A 20,539-nucleotide genomic window follows, 5' to 3' on the forward strand; every position below is an offset into this window, starting at 1 on the left:
TGCTTGGACACACCCATTTAGGCCCCGCCCCCTCATCCCGGCCACGCCCACCGGGAAAAGTTCCCGGGAAAGGGAAAAGACGGGAAAGGAAAAGACGGGAAAGGAAAAGACGGGAAAGGAAAAGACGGGAAAGGAAAAGACGGGAAAGGAAAATGCGCTTTTTGCCCAAAATGATGCAGGCGGATTTTTCATCCACAGAGCCGTCTTTCCTTGAATTCCACACCCACGCACTCGGCAGTTCAGGGTCATTAAAGTCTTTTCGTGAATCTGGACTGGTGGGATGTTGAGGGGGGTTGGAATGAACCTTAAAGGTCTTTTAGTCTGAACTCTCCATCTTCCACTAGACCAGATCACGCAAGGCCTTGTCCAGCCCTGCCTTGGACACTTCCAGGGATCCAGGGGCAGCCACAGCTTCTCTGGGTAGCCTCTGCCAGAGCCTCACCACCCTCACAAGAGGAATTTCCTCATAATAGGTGACCTAACTTTTCCCTCTGTCAATTTGTACTCATTACTCCTTGTCCTATCCCTACAGTTCCCGAAGAAGGGTCCCTCTTCATCTCCCTGTAGCCCCTTTAGGTCCTGGAAGTTGCTCTGAGGTCAGATTCTGCTCTTCTCCAGGCTGGATATTCCCAACTCTCCCAGCCCTTTTAGTTAAGTTGTTGCCCCCCACTAGACTTCTTCCAACAGTTCCATATCCTTTGTATTTTGGGGATGACGGAATGATGCTCACAATATCTGATGGGAATTACTACAGCTGTTTGCAATTGCTGTTAAATAGTGTTTTAAGATGTTGTCTTCCAGAAATAAGAGAAATTAATTTAAAAATTGTATTACAGCAATATGTATATATAAAACCCAAATCCCTGGGACTAAAACACCCATACCAAAAGAAACGTGAAGTCTTTGCAGAAAGAGAGATTTAAGTTGTCAATACCTGAAAACCTGGCAATGAAACCATGAACAGCAAATTGCTCTTGTACTACGCATGCAAAATTCAATACTGAGGATCTAGATGACTCCTCAGAAATGAAAAACAGGCTGCCCCTGAGCCAGCACTGTGACCTGGAGGTGGAGAAGGCCAACAAAATACTGGAGGCATCAGGCCGAGCATTCCCAGCGGGTCAGGGAGTGATCCTGCCCCTCTGCCCAGCCCTGGGGGCACCTCTGGAGTGCCGTGCCCAGCTCTGGGAGCCTCAGCACAGCAGGGACAGGGAGCTCCTGCAGGGTGACAGAGATGCTGAAGGGCCTGGAGAGATCCGTGCCCAGGAAAGGCTGAGGGGGCTGGGGCTGCTCAGCCTGGAGAGGAGCCCCAGTGAGAGGGACCCCAGCCCTGGCTGTCCCTGGGGGTCCCTGAATGTCCCTGGCTGTCCCTGGGGGTCCCTGTGTCTGTCCCTGTGTCTGTCCCTGGCTGTCCCTGGGTGCAGGGAGGGCAGAGCAGCCCCAGGCTCTGCTCCAGACCCAGCAATGGCCCCAGAGCCCCGGGCAGGGCCTGAGCCCAGGAATTGCCCTGCACAGGAGGCAGAACTTCAGTCCTGGGCAGTGCCAGCCCTGGGCAGAGCCCAGAGAGGCTGTGGAGCCTCCCTGCCTGCACACCCCAGACCCCAATGTGGCCACAATCCTGTGCCCTGGGATGGTCCTGTCTGAGCAGGGCAGTGACACCAGACGTGACCCACAGCAGCCCCTCCCAACGTGACCCATGCCGGCATTCTGATTTAATTTCTCCGTTTCTGAAAACCTGGCAGCAAACCGCGAGCAGCTTTCGCGCTGCACCCGCCAAACCCGCACCCCGCGGCCGGCCGGGGTGAGATCAATTAAACAAATTAACACCGCTCGAACGGGAGCACCGGCACGGGGCGCCGCGCCCCCTCTGACCACGCCCACACTGCCACGCCCTCCTTGGCCACGCCCCGCGTGTCCCTCCGCGCCTCCCGTAGCGGCCGCGTCACGCGGGGCTGCGGCGGCGCCGGCGGCGGGGCGGGACCGGCCCCGGCGGGCCCGGTGAGTGCGGGGGCACCGCGGGGGTACCGCGGGCCCCTCGGGGCCACGGCCGCGCCCTCCCGCTCCCCGCGGGGCCGCGCCCTGAGCGGCCGCGCCGCTCCGGCCCCGGGTGTGACCGGGAGTGGGGAGCGGAGCCCGCGGGCAGCACGTGGGAGGCACCGGGGGAGGCCGGGCCGCGCTCGGTCCGCAGCGCCGGGGGTTGTTTTTATTTAATCTGGAGAACCGAGGTGTTCTGATTGCTGGTGGAGAGCTGTAAATGCACCTTTGGGGTTGTCTGCGTAATTCTTGGTGGTAAAATCACAGAAATCCACGCGTGCTGCTCCCGTTGCGCCCCCGGTGCCCCGGGGCCGTGCTGAGGCCGGCCCGGGTGCGCTCCAGGCAGCGGCCGCGGTTTCCATCCCCTCTCCAGGGACAGAGCCCCAGAACAAACCCCGCAGCTGCGTTGGTCATTCAGGGGTTCTGTCAAAATGCCTAAAATTAACGGCAGGTTTTAAAGAAATCAACAGCAAGTTTAAAAGAAAGAATAAAAATCAACAGGAAGTTTTAAATAAACGAACAGGAAGCTTAAAAGTATTAGCAGAATTCAGTTTTTGTGCCTCCTTAATTTTCCTAGTTGTGTCTGAGAACGAAGCTTTCCCCTCCCTGTTTTTTTTAGCTAAAACTGATGTGAAACCAAGGGGATCGGGGATCACTTCCAGCAGGATTTCTCCTTGCTGCAGGGCGTGTAAAACGACCCAAAATTCCTCTGCAGGATGAGCTCTTCACTCATTCCTGAAATAGCACGAGTGGGGGTTGTGTTTCCCGTGTTTATTTTAGTTGAGCAGCGCTCACACCCTCCCCGTGGGGTTGTTTTCCCCCTGCCTGCAGTAACAGGTGAAATTCTGTTCTCTGCAGGTGAACCAGCTTGGAATTGCTCAGCTGCAGGTAACCACCAATTCCACTGAGGCAGCGGCTCCTCCTGAGGAATTAAGGTAATTAATACTCCCTTTGAATGCAATTTATTGCACACAGGAATTCTCAAAGCATCCTTGTTAGGAACTGTCAGTGTTTTCTCCTCTGGAGGTTCTGTGAAAAAGGCAGTGCAGATGTAACATCTTTATTTCACTCTTTGCCTTTATTTGTGCATCACAACTGCTCAAGTGGATTGGTTTGGGTTTTTCCTCCTGCTGTAACCAGGGGTGGCTGATGCTGGTAAATGATTAGGATGAAGCTGGAGACACAGAAGCACCTTCAGTCTCTGCATTGTTCCAGTTTCTCCACAAGAATCACTGCTGCAGCTCTGATAGTTCTTAACAGCTGCAGTCAAAATTCCTTTCCCAGTTAATCCCAACAAAATTCTGTTTTTCTGTTCTTCTCACTGGGAGAATGAAATACCTTCATTTACAAAGTGAGGGGTTATTTTTCTGTTTATATCTCTGAAAAAATGCCACGTAATTAAAGGAATAGCTTCTATTAGTTTTACTTATAATTTATTAGGGGTTTTTTTTAATAATGGAATAGTTTTTATTTTAAACTATTTGTAATTTTATATGTTTTAATGGCATGGTTTTTATTTTATTATTTTAGGAGCAGTTTTTCTTAGGCCAGTGGTGCTGATCACCAGTGTGTGTTACTAATGCAGAGCATCTGACACTTGGTCTGAATTATTTGTGTGCCTTGTCATGAAGGTCTTTCAACACCAACTGTTCTCTCCCAGCATGAAATAATCAGGAATAACAAAACCAACTAAAATCTCCACTTCTGTTCCTGCAGGAAAATGCTGAGAAGTCTGCAAGGACTCGTCTGCCATTCCCTGAAGGTGAGTCCTGTAAGAGCCTGGTGTTGTTTCCAATATTCCAACTTTCCCATGGCCTGGAGTGACAATTTATAGCTGAATTTATAGTACAGTTACTGACAATTTACAGCAAAAAGTGAGATTCTTCTTACATTTGTCAGCTAAAACTTTACAACCCTCTAGGCTGGGGGTGTAAACTCCCCTCTGTGGGTTAAGGAAAGAGCTGGTCCAGCATTTCCACGTTTCCCTGAGGGCTCTGGGGAGAGCAGTCTGGGATCCTGCACCTTCCATTCACCTGTTTCTCAGGGAACAGGGATTATTCCACTTGCTCTGCACGCTGGAACATCCAGAGGAGGAAACCACCAGCCTTGCACAAAGCCTGTGCTGCTGGTGGGAAGGGTTTTGCCAAAAATCATAGATTCATGGAATATCCCGAGCTGGAAGGGACCCACAGGGATCGTGGAGTCCTGCCCGGACACCCCAACAACCCCAGCCTGTGCTGGGAGCTCCAGAGGCTCCTGGAGCTGTGGCAGCCCCGGGGCTGTGCCCATTCCCTGGGCAGTGCCAGCACACTCTGGGGTGAGAACCTTTTCTCTTTTTCATTTTCTGAGCCCAGAAGTGCCTCAGTGCCTCGGCTGGGTGCAGTGATGCCAGCTCTGCCCCAGCTCAGAGCAGCCCTGAGTTATCCAGGGAGCCTCCTGAACCCCTGAACAGCAGCAGGAGCTCGGGGTGCGGGTCTGGAATGGCTCCCTGATGGAAAAGAATTCCAGCTGTGCTGTTCCTGCTGCCTTTTCCAGCTTTTCCCCTGGAGCACAGCGATGTGGCCGAGGGTGGCTGCGGCTGCCGTTTGCAGCTCTGGCTGTGCAGTGCTTCCCTTCCCTTCCCGGGCAGGCTGCGGCAGCAGCTCGGCATTCCCGAGCCTGGGATCCAGGGAACGTGAGGGAACAACCTGGCATTCCCGAGCCTGGGATCCATAGAACACCTGGGAACAGCCCAGGATCCAGGGAACACCCAGGAACAGCTCGGCATTCCCGAGCCTGGGATCCAGGGAACGTGAGGGAACAACCTGGGATCTGTGGAACACCCAGGAACAGCTCGGCATTCCTGAGCCTGGGATCCAGGGAACGTGAGGGAACAGCCCAGGATCCATGGAACCATGAGGGAACAGCCTGACATTCCCAAGCCTGGGATCTGTGGAACATGAGGGAACAACCTGGGATCCGTGGAATACCCAGGAACAGCCCGGGATCCATGGAACCATGAGGGAACAGTCCGGGATCTGTGGAACACCTGGGAACAGCTCAGCATTCCCGAGCCTGGGATCCAGGGAACATGAGGGAACAGCCCAGGATCCATGGAACATCAGGGAACAGCCCGGCATTTCTGGGATCCATGGAACACCCAGGACCAGCCCAGCATTCTCGGTATCTCCGGTCCATGCGGGAACAGCCCGGCATTCCCGGGATCTCTCCGGTCCATGCGGGAACAGCCCGGCATTCCCGGGATCTCTCCGGTCCATGTGGGAACAGCCCGGCATTCCCGGGATCTCTCCGGTCCATGTGGGAACAGCCCGGCATTCCCAGGATCTCTCTGGTCCATACGGGAACAGCCCGGCATTCCCGGGATCTCCGGACCAGCCCGGCATTCCCGGGATCTCTCCGGTCCATGCGGGAACAGCCCGGCATTCCCGGGATCTCCGGACCAGCCCGGCATTCCCGGGATCTCTCCGGTCCATGCGGGAACAGCCCGGCATTCCCGGGATCTCTCTGGGATCTCCTGTCCATGCGGGAACAGCCCGGTATTCCCGGGATCTCTCCAGTCCATGCGGGAACAGCCCGGCATTCCCGGGATCTCTCCGGGATCTCCGGTCCATGCGGGAACAGCCCGGCATTCCCGGTATTCCCGGGATCTCCAGTCCATGCGGGAACAGCCCAGTATTCCCGGTATTCCCGGGATCTCTCCAGTCCATGCGGGAACAGCCCGGTATTCCCGGTATTCCCGGGATCTCCGGTCCATGCGGGAACAGCCCGGCATTCCCGGGATCTCTCCGGTCCATGCGGGAACAGCCCGGCATTCCCGGGATCTGTCCGGTCCATGCGGGAACAGCCCGGCATTCCCGGGATCTCTTCGGGATCTCTCCGGGATCTCTCCGGTCCATGCGAGAACAGCCCGGCATTCCCGGTATTCCCGGGATCTCCGGTCCATGCGGGAACAGCCCGGCATTCCCGGTATTCCCGGGATCTCTCCGGTCCATGCGGGAACAGCCCGGCATTCCCGGTATTCCCGGGATCTCCGGTCCATGCGAGAACAGCCCGGCATTCCCGGTATTCCCGGGATCTCTCCGGTCCATGCGGGAACAGCCCGGCATTCCCGGTATTCCCGGGATCTCCGGTCCATGCGGGAACAGCCCGGCATTCCCGGTATTCCCGGGATCTCCGGTCCATGCGGGAACAGCCCGGCATTCCCGGTATTCCCGGGATCTCCGGTCCATGCGGGAACAGCCCGGCATTCCCGGTATTCCCGGGATCTCCGGTCCATGCGGGAACAGCCCGGCATTCCCGGTATTCCCGGGATCTCCGGTCCATGCGGGAACAGCCCGGCATTCCCGGTATTCCCGGGATCTCCGGTCCATGCGGGAACAGCCCGGCATTCCCGGTATTCCCGGGATCTCCGGTCCATGCGGGAACAGCCCGGCATTCCCGGTATTCCCGGGATCTCCGGTCCATGCGGGAACAGCCCGGCATTCCCGGTATTCCCGGGATCTCCGGTCCATGCGGGAACAGCCCGGCATTCCCGGTATTCCCGGGATCTCCGGTCCATGCGGGAACAGCCCGGCATTCCCGGTATTCCCGGGATCTCCGGTCCATGCGGGAACAGCCCGGCATTCCCGGTATTCCCGGGATCTCCGGTCCATGCGGGAACAGCCCGGCATTCCCGGTATTCCCGGGATCTCCGGTCCATGCGGGAACAGCCCGGCATTCCCGGTATTCCCGGGATCTCTCCGGTCCATGCGGGAACAGCCCGGCATTCCCGGTATTCCCGGGATCTCCGGTCCATGCGGGAACAGCCCGGTATTCCCGGTATTCCCGGGATCTCCGGTCCATGCGGGAACAGCCCGGTATTCCCGGTATTCCCGGGATCTCCGGTCCATGCGGGAACAGCCCGGTATTCCCGGGATCTCTCCGGTCCATGCGGGAACAGCCCGGTATTCCCGGTATTCCCGGGATCTCCGGTCCATGCGGGAACAGCTCCCCCTCACGGCGCTCCCGCCTCGCTCCGGGCACCACGTGACGATCGCTGCCATTTCAGGGACCGCGGCGAGGCCGCTCCTGTCCTTCGGCAGATGGAAACTCATCCCAAAACCCATCCCAAAATCTATCCCGAAACCCATCCCAAACCCATCCCGAACCCATCCCGAAACCCATCCCGAAATCCATCCCGAAACCCATCCCGAAATCGCTCCCAAAACCCGGGAAAACGGCGCTGGGAGGGGCTGTGGGGACGGGAGAGCCCCCTGGATGTGCCACACACTCACCAGGGGCTCGAGGAGGAGGAAATGTGGGATCACAGAACCACAGAAGGGGCTGGGTGGGACATCCAGTCCCGCCTTCCTTAGACCAGGCTGCTCCAAGCCCTGTCCAGCCTGGCCTTGGACACTTCCAGGGATCCAGGGGCAGCCACAGCTTCTCTGGGCACCCTGTGCCAGGGAAATGAGAGGGACTCTGATTCCAGCTGGGAGTGACTTAGGGCTGGCATTTTCTAGGTGATCAGGTGATAAAAGTCACCTTCTGTAGTTATTCATGTATTAAATTGGTATTTTTGTGCCTTGCTCAAGGCTGTAAATTGTCACCTCCATGGATTTTAAATTCAACAGAGCCAAATAAGCCATCCTAAAGAATCATTTGGATTTGAGGAGGAAAAGGGCAGCATGGGAACAGGATGTGTTGGGTGCAGCAGTTTGTTCCAGAGGCTCCAGACTGGTTTAATCCCTTCTCTAACAGGAGGACAAGTGCCCAAATGCTGATGCAGGCATCTGGAATTGGGTAATGCCACTTTCACTGGAGCCCTTGTGGCTTTGCAGTGGCCCCTGAGGGGCACTGGGGTGGCAGCAGAGCTGTGTCATGCCATGGGGAGCTGAGACAGCTGGCTCTGAGCTTTGCATTCTGCTGCTCTCACCCAGGCAGACAAAATAGGAAACTGCTGGCTCTGTTCAGCTGCAACTGGCCCTGTCGGTGCTGTGAGGGGCTCTCAGCTTCTCCCAGAGCCTGTCTGGAGGATGCACTTTGGAAATCATTGACAAATGTTTGTGTTTTCTTTCACCACAGCATAATAAAATGCTTGTCCTGCCACTGCTCACTTTCTTGCCTGTTTTGGCTGGGCTTTGCAGGCAGGCTTCAGCAGTCTGTCTGGGGGAAAAATGAATTAATCAGCTTAGCTGGCTGTTTTGGTTTCTCAGCCACGTCTGTATCCTAATGCCAGAGTCTGGATGCAGGGACACAGTCAGGGAAATCAGTGCAGGGAGCGTAATTATAAATATCAAATAGTGGGCAGAGCTGCACTAATCCCTCGGTAATTGAGGTGATTATGGATTGCTAGAGAGCCTGAATTTCCAGGGTGGGCAGAAACAGGGTGGGCACTTCCCAGCAGTGAGGGTGAATGTGGGATCTTCAGGAATTTTGCAGGGTAAAACAAAGGTGCAGGGCTTGGCTTCAGGTGGAACTGGCTCAGGTGGGAAGGGTTTCAGTGCAGGTATCTCAGTGTGAAATCTGGTTCTGCAGCACGTGGGTTTTGGTGCTGAACTTCCACGCTAATGACGAGCTTTCATCCTAATTGCAATCAGAGTTCAGCTCTGGGTTGCCCGTGCCTCGGCGGGGAGGCAGAGTGAGCCACAGGCTCCCTGCGTTGTTTGTCACCAGCAATCCTTGGTGCTGACAGCTTTGTGGTCTCTGTGCCTTGTTGTCCCCACAGCTGGAGCGTGGCTGTGCTGTCCCCACGGCCACCAGGGCTGCCCTGAGCTCCGTGTCCAGCCAGGAGGTCCCGGCACAAAGGCCCCGAGCGGTTTTCCACACCAGCGAGAGCGACCCGGTGAGTGACTGCCACCACTGGGAGTGCCACCACTGTGTGACTGCCACCACTGGGACTGCCACCACTGTGTGACTGCCACCACTGGGAGTGCCACCACTGTGTGACTGCCACCTCTGTGAGTGACTGCCACCACTGTGTGACTGCCACCACTGTATGACTGCCACCACTGGGAGTGCCACCACTGTGTGACTGCCACCACTGGGACTGCCAGTCACCACTGTGGGTGACTGACTGCCACCACTGGGAGTGACTGCCACCCCTGTGGGTGACTGCCACCACTGGGAGTGACTGCCACCACTGGGAGTGACTGCCACCACTGTGACTGCCACCCCTGGGAGTGACTGACTGCCACCACTGGGAGTGACTGCCACCCCTGTGGGTGACTGCCACCACTGGGAGTGACTGCCACCACTGTGACTGCCACCCCTGGGAGTGACTGACTGCCACCACTGGGAGTGACTGCCACCCCTGGGAGTGATTGACTGCCACCACTGTGGGTGACTGCCACCCCTGTGGGTGACTGCCACCCCTGTGAGTGACTGCCACCACTGTGAGTGACTGCCACCCCGGGAGTGACTGCCACCCCTGTGGGTGACTGCCACCACTGTGTGACTGCCACCACTGGGAGTGACTGACTGCCACCACTGTGTGACTGCCACCACTGTGAGTGACTGCCACCACTGTGAGTGACTGCCACCACTGGGAGTGACTGCCACCACTGGGAGGGACTGCCACCACTGTCCCTCCACAGGGATGCCTGTCCTGGCTGCCACCTGTTAGAAATGAGATGCTTGACATGGCCAATATTTCAGGCAGCAATTCAATTTAATAATTGATTAATTAGCATGGTAAAGTGTGAACAAAGACAGCGCTGGGTACAGTGGAAGGATTTTCCCTTCTGATTGCTGGACTTGCTGGTTTTTATTGGCTATACTCATACATATTCAGAAGCTTTTCTCAGCAGTTTCTATTTCCAATTTTAACGTCATTATTCAATACCTATTTAGGTCCATTTTACATTTCAATATTCCAGGATGCACATCCAGGATATGTATGCCAGGGGGTGGGGTCCAGCTTCCAGATGTGGGGTCCAGCTTCTATTTTCCAGCTCTATCAGTCTTTGATAATGATGTCCAGTTTCCCTTTTTCAGGAACCATAAATCAGCGAGCTGAAATCTTTTTTCCATATCCAGGATGTTTTTTTACTATTCTGTGAGAAAGCCTTTTTACATTCTAGAACTACAGTTGAAAATTCTTTAATACAAAACAAGCTTCTAAAGTTATAATTCAAAGACTCTTATTACTGAATAACTTGACATTTATAATAGGTAATTGCAAGCAAAGTTTGTTCAAAAACCTCCTTCCATGCTTTCCTCAATTGTTTATTAGAACTCATCTTTAGAACTGTCCCATGGCCGTGTTCCACAATTACAATTACACAGATTCTTTTTCTTTCCCTGACACCAAACCCAACTTTGTGTTTGACAGCCCAGGGGCCAGGCTGGGAGCCAGCAGTGCTGCCTGGGGCTCTGCTGTCCCAGGGCAGGGGACACAGCCCTAAAGCAGGGACACAGCCCCAAGGGAAGGGGCCAGGGCTGTGCTGGGCACTGCTCAGGGCTGGGCTGCCTGAGAGCTCCTGGGAACAGGTATTGAACAGGTATTGAACAGGTATTGATCCCTCCTCCAGAGCTGCACAGATCAGGCTGGATTGCAGAAGCTGGGACGTGGCTTAGCTCATCATCAAACACCAATTAATTCCAACAATTATTCTCCTCTGGAAAAGCCTCCCTGAGCTGGCTGGGAAGGAGATAAAAACCACACCCCACATGACCTCAGCGCAGCTCTGCAGCACCACAATCCTCTGTCTGCAGCCCAGAATGAAGGGGGGCAGATGAATGGAGGCAGCTTGGAGGTGCTTTTCTGTGTGATTGGAGTCTGATTCCTGCAGGGTCTCTATGGAAACGGCAGCGGGAGATGCTCCTGCCGCACGTGACCCGGTGTCTGCACGGATTGCAGGCACAGGCCACATGGCCACCATTGTCCCCACTGTCCTGTGCCTGCCTGGCCGTTGCCAGGCAACTGGCACTGGCATCCTGACCTGTGCCTCAGCTTTGGCACGGCTTTGGTTGGCTCTGCCCTCCCCGGGCTCGCTGGGTCACTCCTGCAGCAAACCCTGCTGCTCCCCAGCTCCTGCAGCAGACAATTCCCATTTAAATGGCACTGAGAAAGCCACTAAGCATGAAATTTTCCATTAGAGTTTGCGTGCCCTTCCATTAGCAAAGCTCCAAGTGACTAAACGTGAGGATAAAGACACTGAGTGAAGGAATTTGCCCAAAGTCAGGGGTGAAGCTGAGAATGAAAATGAGCTCTGGAGTCCTGCTCTTCTCTTTGAGTCATGGAAAACCACAGGCGCTCTTGGACTGTGTCCAGCACGTGCAGCAGAGCTCCAGGGAATCCACAGTTTGAAATAAGGTTGGGAAAAGCCTCAGGTGTCACTTCACAGCTCTCCTCAGGTGACTCCTCCTTTCAGCAGGGCGCCAGGATTTAACATTTTCCCCCTGCTGCAAAGATTTCCTGAGCAGTGAGCCCCGGTTTGGCAGCTCCAGCAGCTCAGCCCTTTGCTGGAGTTATCAGCTTCTTCCTAGAAATCATTCCTTGAATCAGGAGCTCCTCAAATCCTGCAGGTGAACCACAGAGTCCAGGACAGCCTGGGAGAGCCTTTCCTAGGGAGCTGTGGAACAGGGGTGGTTCCTGAGTGGAAGGGGCAGAAGGTGAGAGCAGAGGTGTATTTTGTGCTGAAAGGCTGCAAATCTGCTCTGAGGAAGGGAAGGGAGACTTAACAAGAATCCTGGGACCAGAGAAATCCAAGGATATGCAGCACTAGTCCATAAAGGCTCCATCAAAGTCTGGGAAAACCCAAATATTCCTGGCTAAATAGGCAGAAGTTACACCTGCACATAAAAATGCTCACATATAAAATAAAAAAAAAAAACCCAAAGAAATGGTTATATTTGTTGTTGTGCATGCCAGTTTTTACATATAACAAGAATAAAGAGGAGGGTATTTTTACTTTAAATCCATGCAGAAAGCAGAGCAGGATGAGATCTAAGCTTCAAAGATTAACAAAAACTGCTAAAAGTCACACAGGGAGGACTGCAGAGTAGCCTCTATTTGCTGTCCTAATTAGACAAGACATAAAACCACAACTTGAGCAACAGGAAATAACTAAGTGCTTTGCAGGTATTGCATGGCAGGAAAAGAGAATAATGAAGGGAAAAAGCAGGCATTAAATTCTCAGATCCCAGTGATAACAACTTCTTGCTGCCATTATGGTGAGAGCTGCAGGTAAACACGAGAAATAAATGCAGCAGGATTCAAGTCCAGTGGGGGAATAGCCCTGATCACTGAGGTCACCACAAGGGACTGGAGATTATTGCCCCAGAAAAGAGATTGTGAGTTTTTAATCCTCCAGCCCCAGTAACCAAATGGCACCATGAGAATTCCTCCTGGGAGGCAGCAGCCCAAGGCAGAAACCATCATTTTATCACAAAAAAAAAAAAAGAATGTGACACCAGTGGGTAACTCAGAAGGGTCTCACGCCTCTGTTAAAGGTGAAAGGTGAGGTAAATTCACAGAGCACTGATGCCCCAAACCACCACAGTTCATACACGACCTCAGGGAATCCCTTCACTGTTTAGTGCCAGGTGGGATCTCCTTTCTTTAGCCTCCTCCAAAGCCAGCACTGTCCTGACCCCCCAGTTCCTGCTTTATTTTGCTCTGCCTCCCTGTCCCACCCTCCCAGGCCACCTGTGTCCAGCACAGAGGCATCACCAGGGTGAGAATTCCCATTTTCCCTTCCAGGCCAAGCACACGGAGCAGCACGAGGGTCGCCTGTACAACATTCCCCTGGAGGAGGTGAAGGCTGTGTTCCCCCACGGGCTGCCCCGTCGCTTCCAGCAGCAGGTAGGGGATGCACTCAGGGTGCCCAGAGCAGCTGAGGCTGCCCCTGTCTCAAGGTTGTTGATTCCCTGAGATTCTCCTCGGGGTTGCTGTTCCCAGAGGTAATCAGGTTTTCAGTCTTCTCTTTGCCCTGAGTGTTTCACACCAGAGGTAGAGACGACAACCTGAGTCCGCCAGTGCACATTTCCAAGGTTGTTTATTCTTCATTATCTCAGTTCTGTCCCAGCTCTGTGAGGCGTCCCCAGCAGAGCAGGACACGGGGGGGACTGGGCGGGTCAGAGGGTCCTGGACCTTTTGTACCATTCCCCTGATCCAACCACTGTCCAAAATGAGCTTTTTATTTACAGAATCACACCAATACTTACTGCCTATGCTAACATGTCATTTCTACTCCAAACCAATCTCTAAAATCCAACTCAGCAGAAAATGGGGGACGAGAGCAAGAACAAGGAGCACAGGGGCCACTCCCCAATTCCTCCATCTTGCCTCTTCAACCCCATATACTGAGAATCCCAGATTCTACATTTACATTCTATGATAAACTAAATACTGCTTATTTTGAATTTTCTCAGCTTGTGATTCTTCACACACTGTGGGCATTCACTGCCATGGCAGGGGTCAGAGGCAGTGCCCTCCTGGGCTCTGTGTGAGGCTCTGACCCCCTTGGACAGACCCCAGACCCCCTGTCCGGTCTCCAAACCCTCCAGGGTGGCCAGAGGAATGTCCTGGACTCCGACAGCCGGGCATTTCTTTATCTTAGGCACTGCCCTCCAGAGAGGCCTCTCAGGCCTCCTGGCTGCACCAGGGGCATTGGGAGCCTCCAGGCAGGGCTGGAGCCGGGCTGGGGGCGGCTGTGGCAGCCTGGTCACGTCTGCTCCTTCCTCAGATCCAGACCTTCAACGAGGCGCGTGTGATGGTGCGCAGGCCGGCGCTGGAGCTCCTCTCCTACCTGAGGGGCTCCAACCTGGCCCACCCTGCTGTCAGATACGTGATCTGTATCCTTTAACTCGGGAGAACCCAGAGAAACACCAGCAGTGTGTGCAGGGGCAGGGCTGCTGTGAGCCTGAGCTGCCTCTGGCTCCAGGGGTGGCTGCGGGCTGTGGTCAGTGCAGGGAATTTGGAGTTTGGATATCTTTATTCTGTCTGATGGCACAGCCCCACAAGCAGGGCAGCACACAGGGCATGGGGCTCCTCAGCTCTGCCCAGAGGGGGACAGGGAGGAGGAGTTCTCTGGGTTTGCTGGTTAAACGCCATCCATCCCTCCTCCTTGCTGAACTCCCTTCATGCCTTTTCTGAAGGAATCAGTCAAGTACAAACTGAAGTGGTTTTTCAGAGCCTTTCCTTGACAGTGCCTGTTGGAGATGGCGAGAGAGGAACAGGGAAGACCATGACCCTGTGCCACGTGGTTCACTACTGCTCCAGGCAGGGCTGGCTGGTGCTGCACATCCCGGATGGTGAGAAAAGCAGGGCTCTGTCACCACACCAAACACCAAAAGAAGCTGCTGCAGTAGCTGTAGGAGAGCCCACCTCAATCTGTCCTTGTTTTTCCATGGTGGAGAAGGCTCATGTAACAAAAAAAGCCAAATAAAGTAGAGCATAGTTAGTTATTTTCACCAGCTCACACGTCCTGTGGGTCAGTCTGGTTTTCTCCAGAGCACAGGAAGAGATTTTTGGGGCCTCTGTGCCCTCCTCTGATCCCCAGGGAGAGTTCTGCAGTTGGGATGGAGCTGCATCCACCTCTGGGCTCCCAGCACAGGAAGGACCTGTTGAAATGAATCCAGAGGAGGCACCAGGATGATCAGAGGGCTCAGGGGAGCAGCTCTGCTGTGAGGAAAGGCTGGGAGAATTGGGATTGTTCAGCCTGGGGAAGAAAAGGCTCTGAGTTGACCTAATTGTGGCCTTCCAGGACCTAATGGAGCTACAATAAAAATGGAGAGAGGCTATTTACAATGGAGTGGAGGGACAGGACAAGGGGAAATGGCCTTCCACTGCCAGAGGGCAGGGTTAGGTGGGATACAGGGAATAAATTCCCCCCTGTGAGGGTGGGAGGCCCTGGCACAGGGTGCCCAAGAAGCTGTGGCTGCCCCTGGATCCCTGGCAGTGCCCAAGGCCAGGCTGGACAGGGCTTGGACCACCCTGGGATGGTGGGAGGTGTCCCTGCCCATGGCAGGGGTGGCACTGGTTGATCTTTAAGGTCCTTCCCAACCCAAACCATTCCATGATTCTCCTGTGACTTTCCTTACCAGAGCTGCAGAATAAGGACAAGCAACACAAGCACCCCACCACCCCCACCTCACACCATTATTTTGACTAAAAAAAAAAAAAGAAAATTCAAACCAACTGTTTTCTTTTGCTCACAGCTCATCTCTGGGTGAAGAACTGCAAGGAACTTTTGCAGTCTTCCTACAAGAAAGACAGGCTGGATCAGCCTCTGCAGGCCTCTGTGTGGCTCAAGAACTTCAAAACCTCCAATGAACGTTTCCTGGGAGAGGTTTGTGCCTGCAAACCCCTCCCACTGCCCTGTGCTGTAGGAAAAGCACTTTAGGACCCCTCTGCTGCTCTGGGATACTTTTCCCATCTTCTGCAATCCAGCCTTGCTCTGCCTCCTTTCATCCCCAGTCTAATCACAGTTTTCTTCCCACAGATAAAAACACAAAAGAAATACATGTGGGGCAAACATGAAAGCACAGAGGAGGGCAGACCTCTGGGGGAAGTGGTGGAGCAGGTAAGGAACGACCACTGCTGCTGGTGTGGGGTCACCTTGTACAGGAGGATCCCTGTTTGTGGAACAGGTTTCTCCTAAAGATCTCAGAGATGGGAGTCCTGGGAAATAGAAAGTGTCTCCCTATCCACAAAAGATGTTGTGGAGGATGTAAATGGTGTGGATCTGTACAGAAAATTGTACAAAGAATTTGGACAGAGTTAGAATCCGAAATCCCCATGTTTGGATGCTCAAACTGCTCCTTGGGTAGCAACAAAGGTTGTTGACTGTCAGCTCATCTTCCCCTGAGGAAGGGAATCACAATCTCGGGCTCCTAAACCCGGCAAGCTCGGTGGAGTGGATTGGGATAAGGTCCAGAAGAAGTGGGGTGGCCACAGAGGGCTGATAAAGGACCATGAGGGGTCTGAAGCGTTGGCAGTTCTGGAGCACCTTTATTGTCTGACGACAGAAGACCCAGAACAAAGCAGTGCAAGCCTTTTTAAAGAGGGGTGGTACAAAAATCAGGAACCATCAATAACTTTCAGGGGTGGGGTATGGGATCACCCCATAGGGGGAGAACCAATCAGGGAAAACACGAAGGTGTGATTTGAACATATTGCCAAATGGGGAACAGAGTTGGGGAGAACATTCCAGAACTGGGAGGTGGGTCTGGGATGATGGACATGGGGTGGGATGAGAGAACAGTTGGGTTTGACAGCCACGGGGGCTGAACCATGGATGGGGTTTGGGACAATAATCAATTTTCAGGAGATACCACAGAAGAGCAGCCCAAAGCAGCCCAAAAGTCACCCATGGGCAGGAAGGGGAGGCTGAGGCGTGTCCCTTGTGCTCCCTGCAGGGTCTGACCCGTGTCAGGAGCGCCAGCGACGCCGTGGGGGCCGTGCTGAGGGAGCTGAAGCAGCAGAGCCCCCGCGGCGCCTTCCGCCTGCTCGTGGCCGTGGACGGCGTCAACGCGCTCTGGGGACAGACCACGCTGAGGAGGGAGGACAGGAGCCCTGTGAGCATGGAGCCTTCCTGGGGCTTAAATTGAGAGGCTAAAGAGTGGTTTTATTTATTGAAGGGCCTTCTGGAACATTTCGGGCAGACAAAGCCCCGCTTTGGGGGCTACACACAAAAAATGGGTGATGGGTCATGGGTTTTTACATTTTTATAAGTTTGGTCCATTTGCATATTGGGGGTTAATCTCCCAACTGCAGCTTCAGGTAATGAAGTCATTTACCCCAAGTTTGCTCTCCCTCCAATTCAGTTTTATTTACATTTCTCAGGGCCTGAGGCAGTGAGGTGTCCTTGGTTCCCAGGCCTGGAGAGGAATTGCTGTGTCTGCCCAAAATGGGGAAGCGGCTCAAACACTGTGTGTGGAATTTACAACAGAAATGCAGGATTACAAATATTTGTAATACAAATAATTTACTACAGAATGGCAGGATTACAAATATTTGAAAAACACAGCAGTTAAAATCCTAAGGCATCATTCCCCCAGAGCTCTGCCCTGGGGACAGCCCTGATTCCTGCTGCAAGAGGGAGCAGGGAGGGCATTTGGTTCAGTTTGAGTTCTTTGGCAATCCCTGAAAATCTTCATTTGGCTTTGGAGGGCCCTGAAAGGTTCATATTGTGCTTTAGACAATTTTTCCTGGATTTTTCCTGCCTCTCCCCGAGCCAGCAGTGCAGGTGGGTGTTGTTGGAGAGGCAGGGCCTGGGTGTTGCTCAGTGCAGCATGACTCAGGCTCAGTGCTGCAGGGCTAAGGAAAAGCAAAGAAAAAAAACCATTCCTGAAGGATACAAATGATCCACCAGCCTGATTGGGAGGAGGGGAGGGGAATTGGTGTCTCAGGCAGAAGCTGCTGGCAATAAAAAAGTGATGCAGACAATCTCCCCAGGTTTCTCCAGAGGAGCTGACGCTGGTGCACAACCTGCGCAAGGTGCTGAGGAATGACTGGGTGAGTTCCAGGCTCTGCCTGTGGCTGTGGCCAGAAATTAAAGCTGCCACAGGCCCAAGGCTGAGAGTCCAACACTGCACAGGCAGCCCGAGGAGAATGAGAACAGCTCGAATCTGTGGCAGCATCTCCTGATTCCCCTGCCAGGCTCCAGTGCAGGACCCTGAGCTGGAGGTGGTTGATGGCCCTTGGGACACTTTGGGTCATGATTTGTTTTTGAACTAATGAGAATTTCTGGTTTCTGAACGTTTTGCTGGAGGAGGTCAACTCCTCCTGCTGGTTTTTCAATCCCCTGGATGCTCAGAGCTAGCATGAGCAGGCTTCAGATTTAAAGGTACATAGGAAAGTCCTTTTTATAGTATCTCACTTGTTTGCAAAGAAAACCAATTATAGGTAAGGAAAATTTTAATGCCAGCCCTGGGCATTATTTTGCTGTGGATTTTCCCTGTGCTCCCATTGGAGCAGCCAGGATTAGTGTGGTCAGGAGCATTATAAAAAGCTCATCTTGTAGAATTTTTGAAGAATGCAGATCCCAGAATAGGATCTTAAAGCCCACTCAGTCCCACCCTGTGCCATGGCAGGGACACCTTCCACTGTCCCAGGCTGCTCCCAGCCCCGTCCTTGGACACTTCCAGGGATCCAGGGACAGCCACAGCTGCTCTGGGCACCCTGTGCCAGGGCCTGCCCACCCTCACAGCCAGGAATTCCTTCCCAAAATCCCATCTATCCCTGCCCTATTACTGTGAAACCATCCCCCCTTGTCCTGTCACTCTGTGCCTTGTCCCCAGTCCCTCTCCAGCTCTCCTGGAGCCCCTTTAGGGCTCTGAGCTCTCCCTGGAGCCTTCCCTGCTCTCCCAGCCTGGCTCCAGAGCAGAGGGGCTCCATCATGGAACCTTTGTGGCCTCCTCTGCTCCAGCAGCTCCATCCTCCAAGAAGAAGCAGCCTCAGGGGTTGATCCTGAACCAGCACTGGGTTTGCAGCTAACAGGATTTTTATTTCTGCCTTCCAGAGTGGAGGTGCCATCGTGACCACCCTCAGCCAGACTGGTTCACTCTTCAAGCCCAGCTCAGCCTACACTCCCCAGGAGCTGCTGGGAAAGGTGAGGCACAAACTCTTTGGGGTTTTTTTCCCCTCTTTACATCGGAAAACAAACAAAAATCTTGGTTGGTGACCTGGTTCTGTTTGAGGGGGCACTGTTCAGGGTCTGTGTGGATCACACCTTTGGGTCAGCAGTGCCCTGGGGTGTGCCAGGCACTCAGCAAGGCAGGGATTGTCCCTGCCAGGGCTGGGGCAGTGTCACCTCGAGTCCTGGGGGCACTTTGGGCATCACAGTCTATGGAAGGTCTGAAGCTGCTGCTTTGGAGGGTGCCCAAAGGAGGGACACGAGGATGGTGAAGGGTCTGGAGGATGAGGAGCAGCAGAGGGCGTTTGGTCTATCCAGCTGGAAAAGAGGAGACTGAGAGGAGTCCTCGGGGATCTGCAGCTCCTCAGGAGGGGCAGCTCTGATTTCTGCTCCCTGTGAGCAGGACAGGACCCAAGGGAATGCCTGGAGCCTGCCAGGGGAGGGCTGGGCTGGAGAGCAGGAGAAGGCTCCTCCCAGAGAATGCTGGGCACAGAGCAGGGAATGGGCACAGAAACAGGGAATGTGCACAGAGCAGGGAATGGGCACAGAGCAGGGAATGGGCACTGAACAGGGAATGGGCACAGAAACAGGGAATGGGCACAGAGCAGGGAATGGGCACAGAAACAGGGAATGTGCACAGAGCAGGGAATGGGCACAGAGCAGGGAATGGGCACTGAACAGGGAATGGGCACAGAAACAGGGAATGGGCACAGAAACAGGGAATGGGCACAGAAACAGGGAATGGGCACAGAGCAGGGAATGGGCACAGAGCAGGGAATGGGCACAGAAACAGGGAATGGGCACTGAGCAGGGAATGGGCACTGAGCAGGGAATGGGCACAGAGCAGGGAATGGGCACAGAAACAGGGAATGGGCACAGAACAGGGAATGTGCACAGAACAGGGAATGGGCACAGAGCAGGGAATGGGCACAGAAACAGGGAATGGGCACAGAAACAGGGAATGGGCACAGAGCAGGGAATGGGCACAGAGCAGGGAATGGGCACAGAAACAGGGAATGGGCACAGAAACAGGGAATGGGCACAGAATATGGAATGGGCACAGAGCAGGGAATGGGCACAGAGCAGGGAATGGGCACAGAAACAGGGAATGGGCACAGAGCAGGGAATGGGCACAGAACAGGGAATGGGCACAGAACCAGGGAATGGGCACAGAACAGGGAATGGGCACAGAAACAGGGATGGGCACTGAGCAGGGAATGGGCACAGAGCAGGGAATGGGCACAGAGCAGGGAATGGGCACAGAACAGGGATGGGCACAGAACAGGGAATGGGCACAGAGCAGGGAATGGGCACAGAGCAGGGAATGGGCACAGAGCAGGGAATGGGCACAGCCCCGAGGCTGCCAGAGCTCGAGGAGCATTAGGACAGCACTCCCAGGCACAGGATGGGATTGCTGGGCTGCCAGGAGTTGGACTGGATGATCCTTGTGGGTCCCTTCCAGCTCTGGCTATTCCCTGACTCCATGACTGAGCTCTGGCTGAGCTCCCGAGGCGTTCGGGCCGTGTCCCAGCTCTGACCCCACTGCCCTCCCTTCCCAGGAGGGCTTCGATGCCTTGGACCCCTTTGTGCCCATCCCGGTCCCCAACTACAGCCCGAGGGAGTTCGAGAGCTGCTACGGCTACTACCTGGAGCGCAAGTGGCTGCAGCACGAGAAAGGTGAGAGCCCGGGCAGGGGACAAAGCCCGGGGCTGTGCCCGCTCCCTGCGCTGCCGTTCCCCGCCTCCATCCCTCCCTCAGCCCCTCTCAATCTGTGTCTCTCTCTCTCTCTGTCCCTCGCAGCGCACACGGAGGACGGCAAGGCGGAGCTGCAGTTCCTGAGCGGCTCCAACCCGCGGCAGCTGGACCGGCTGGCGGGGCCGCTGTAGCGCAATAAAGGCTCCGCTCCCTCCGGTGTCCGAGTCCGTGTCTGTGTCCGAATCCGC

At 54.5% G+C, this 20,539-nt stretch overlaps 1 protein-coding gene across 1 annotated transcript; it reads left to right on the forward strand.

Annotated features, from left to right (window-relative positions):
• Positions 1–1,914: 1,914 nt before the first annotated feature.
• DAP3 (death associated protein 3) lies at positions 1,915–20,508 on the forward strand. Its single transcript, XM_063420510.1, has 14 exons — positions 1,915–1,998; positions 2,893–2,969; positions 3,751–3,796; positions 8,741–8,857; positions 12,719–12,820; positions 13,704–13,812; positions 14,179–14,271; positions 15,178–15,308; positions 15,462–15,542; positions 16,378–16,536; positions 17,417–17,476; positions 18,483–18,572; positions 20,156–20,273; positions 20,397–20,508. Exons 3-14 carry the CDS (start codon positions 3,755–3,757, stop codon positions 20,480–20,482), a joined length of 1,188 nt encoding a protein of 395 aa, XP_063276580.1. The 5' UTR covers positions 1,915–1,998; positions 2,893–2,969; positions 3,751–3,754; the 3' UTR covers positions 20,483–20,508.
• The last annotated feature ends 31 nt before the right edge of the window (positions 20,509–20,539 follow it).

This window comes from Prinia subflava, chromosome 31 (genome assembly GCF_021018805.1).
Source record: "Prinia subflava isolate CZ2003 ecotype Zambia chromosome 31, Cam_Psub_1.2, whole genome shotgun sequence".
Lineage (NCBI taxonomy): Eukaryota > Metazoa > Chordata > Aves > Passeriformes > Cisticolidae > Prinia > Prinia subflava.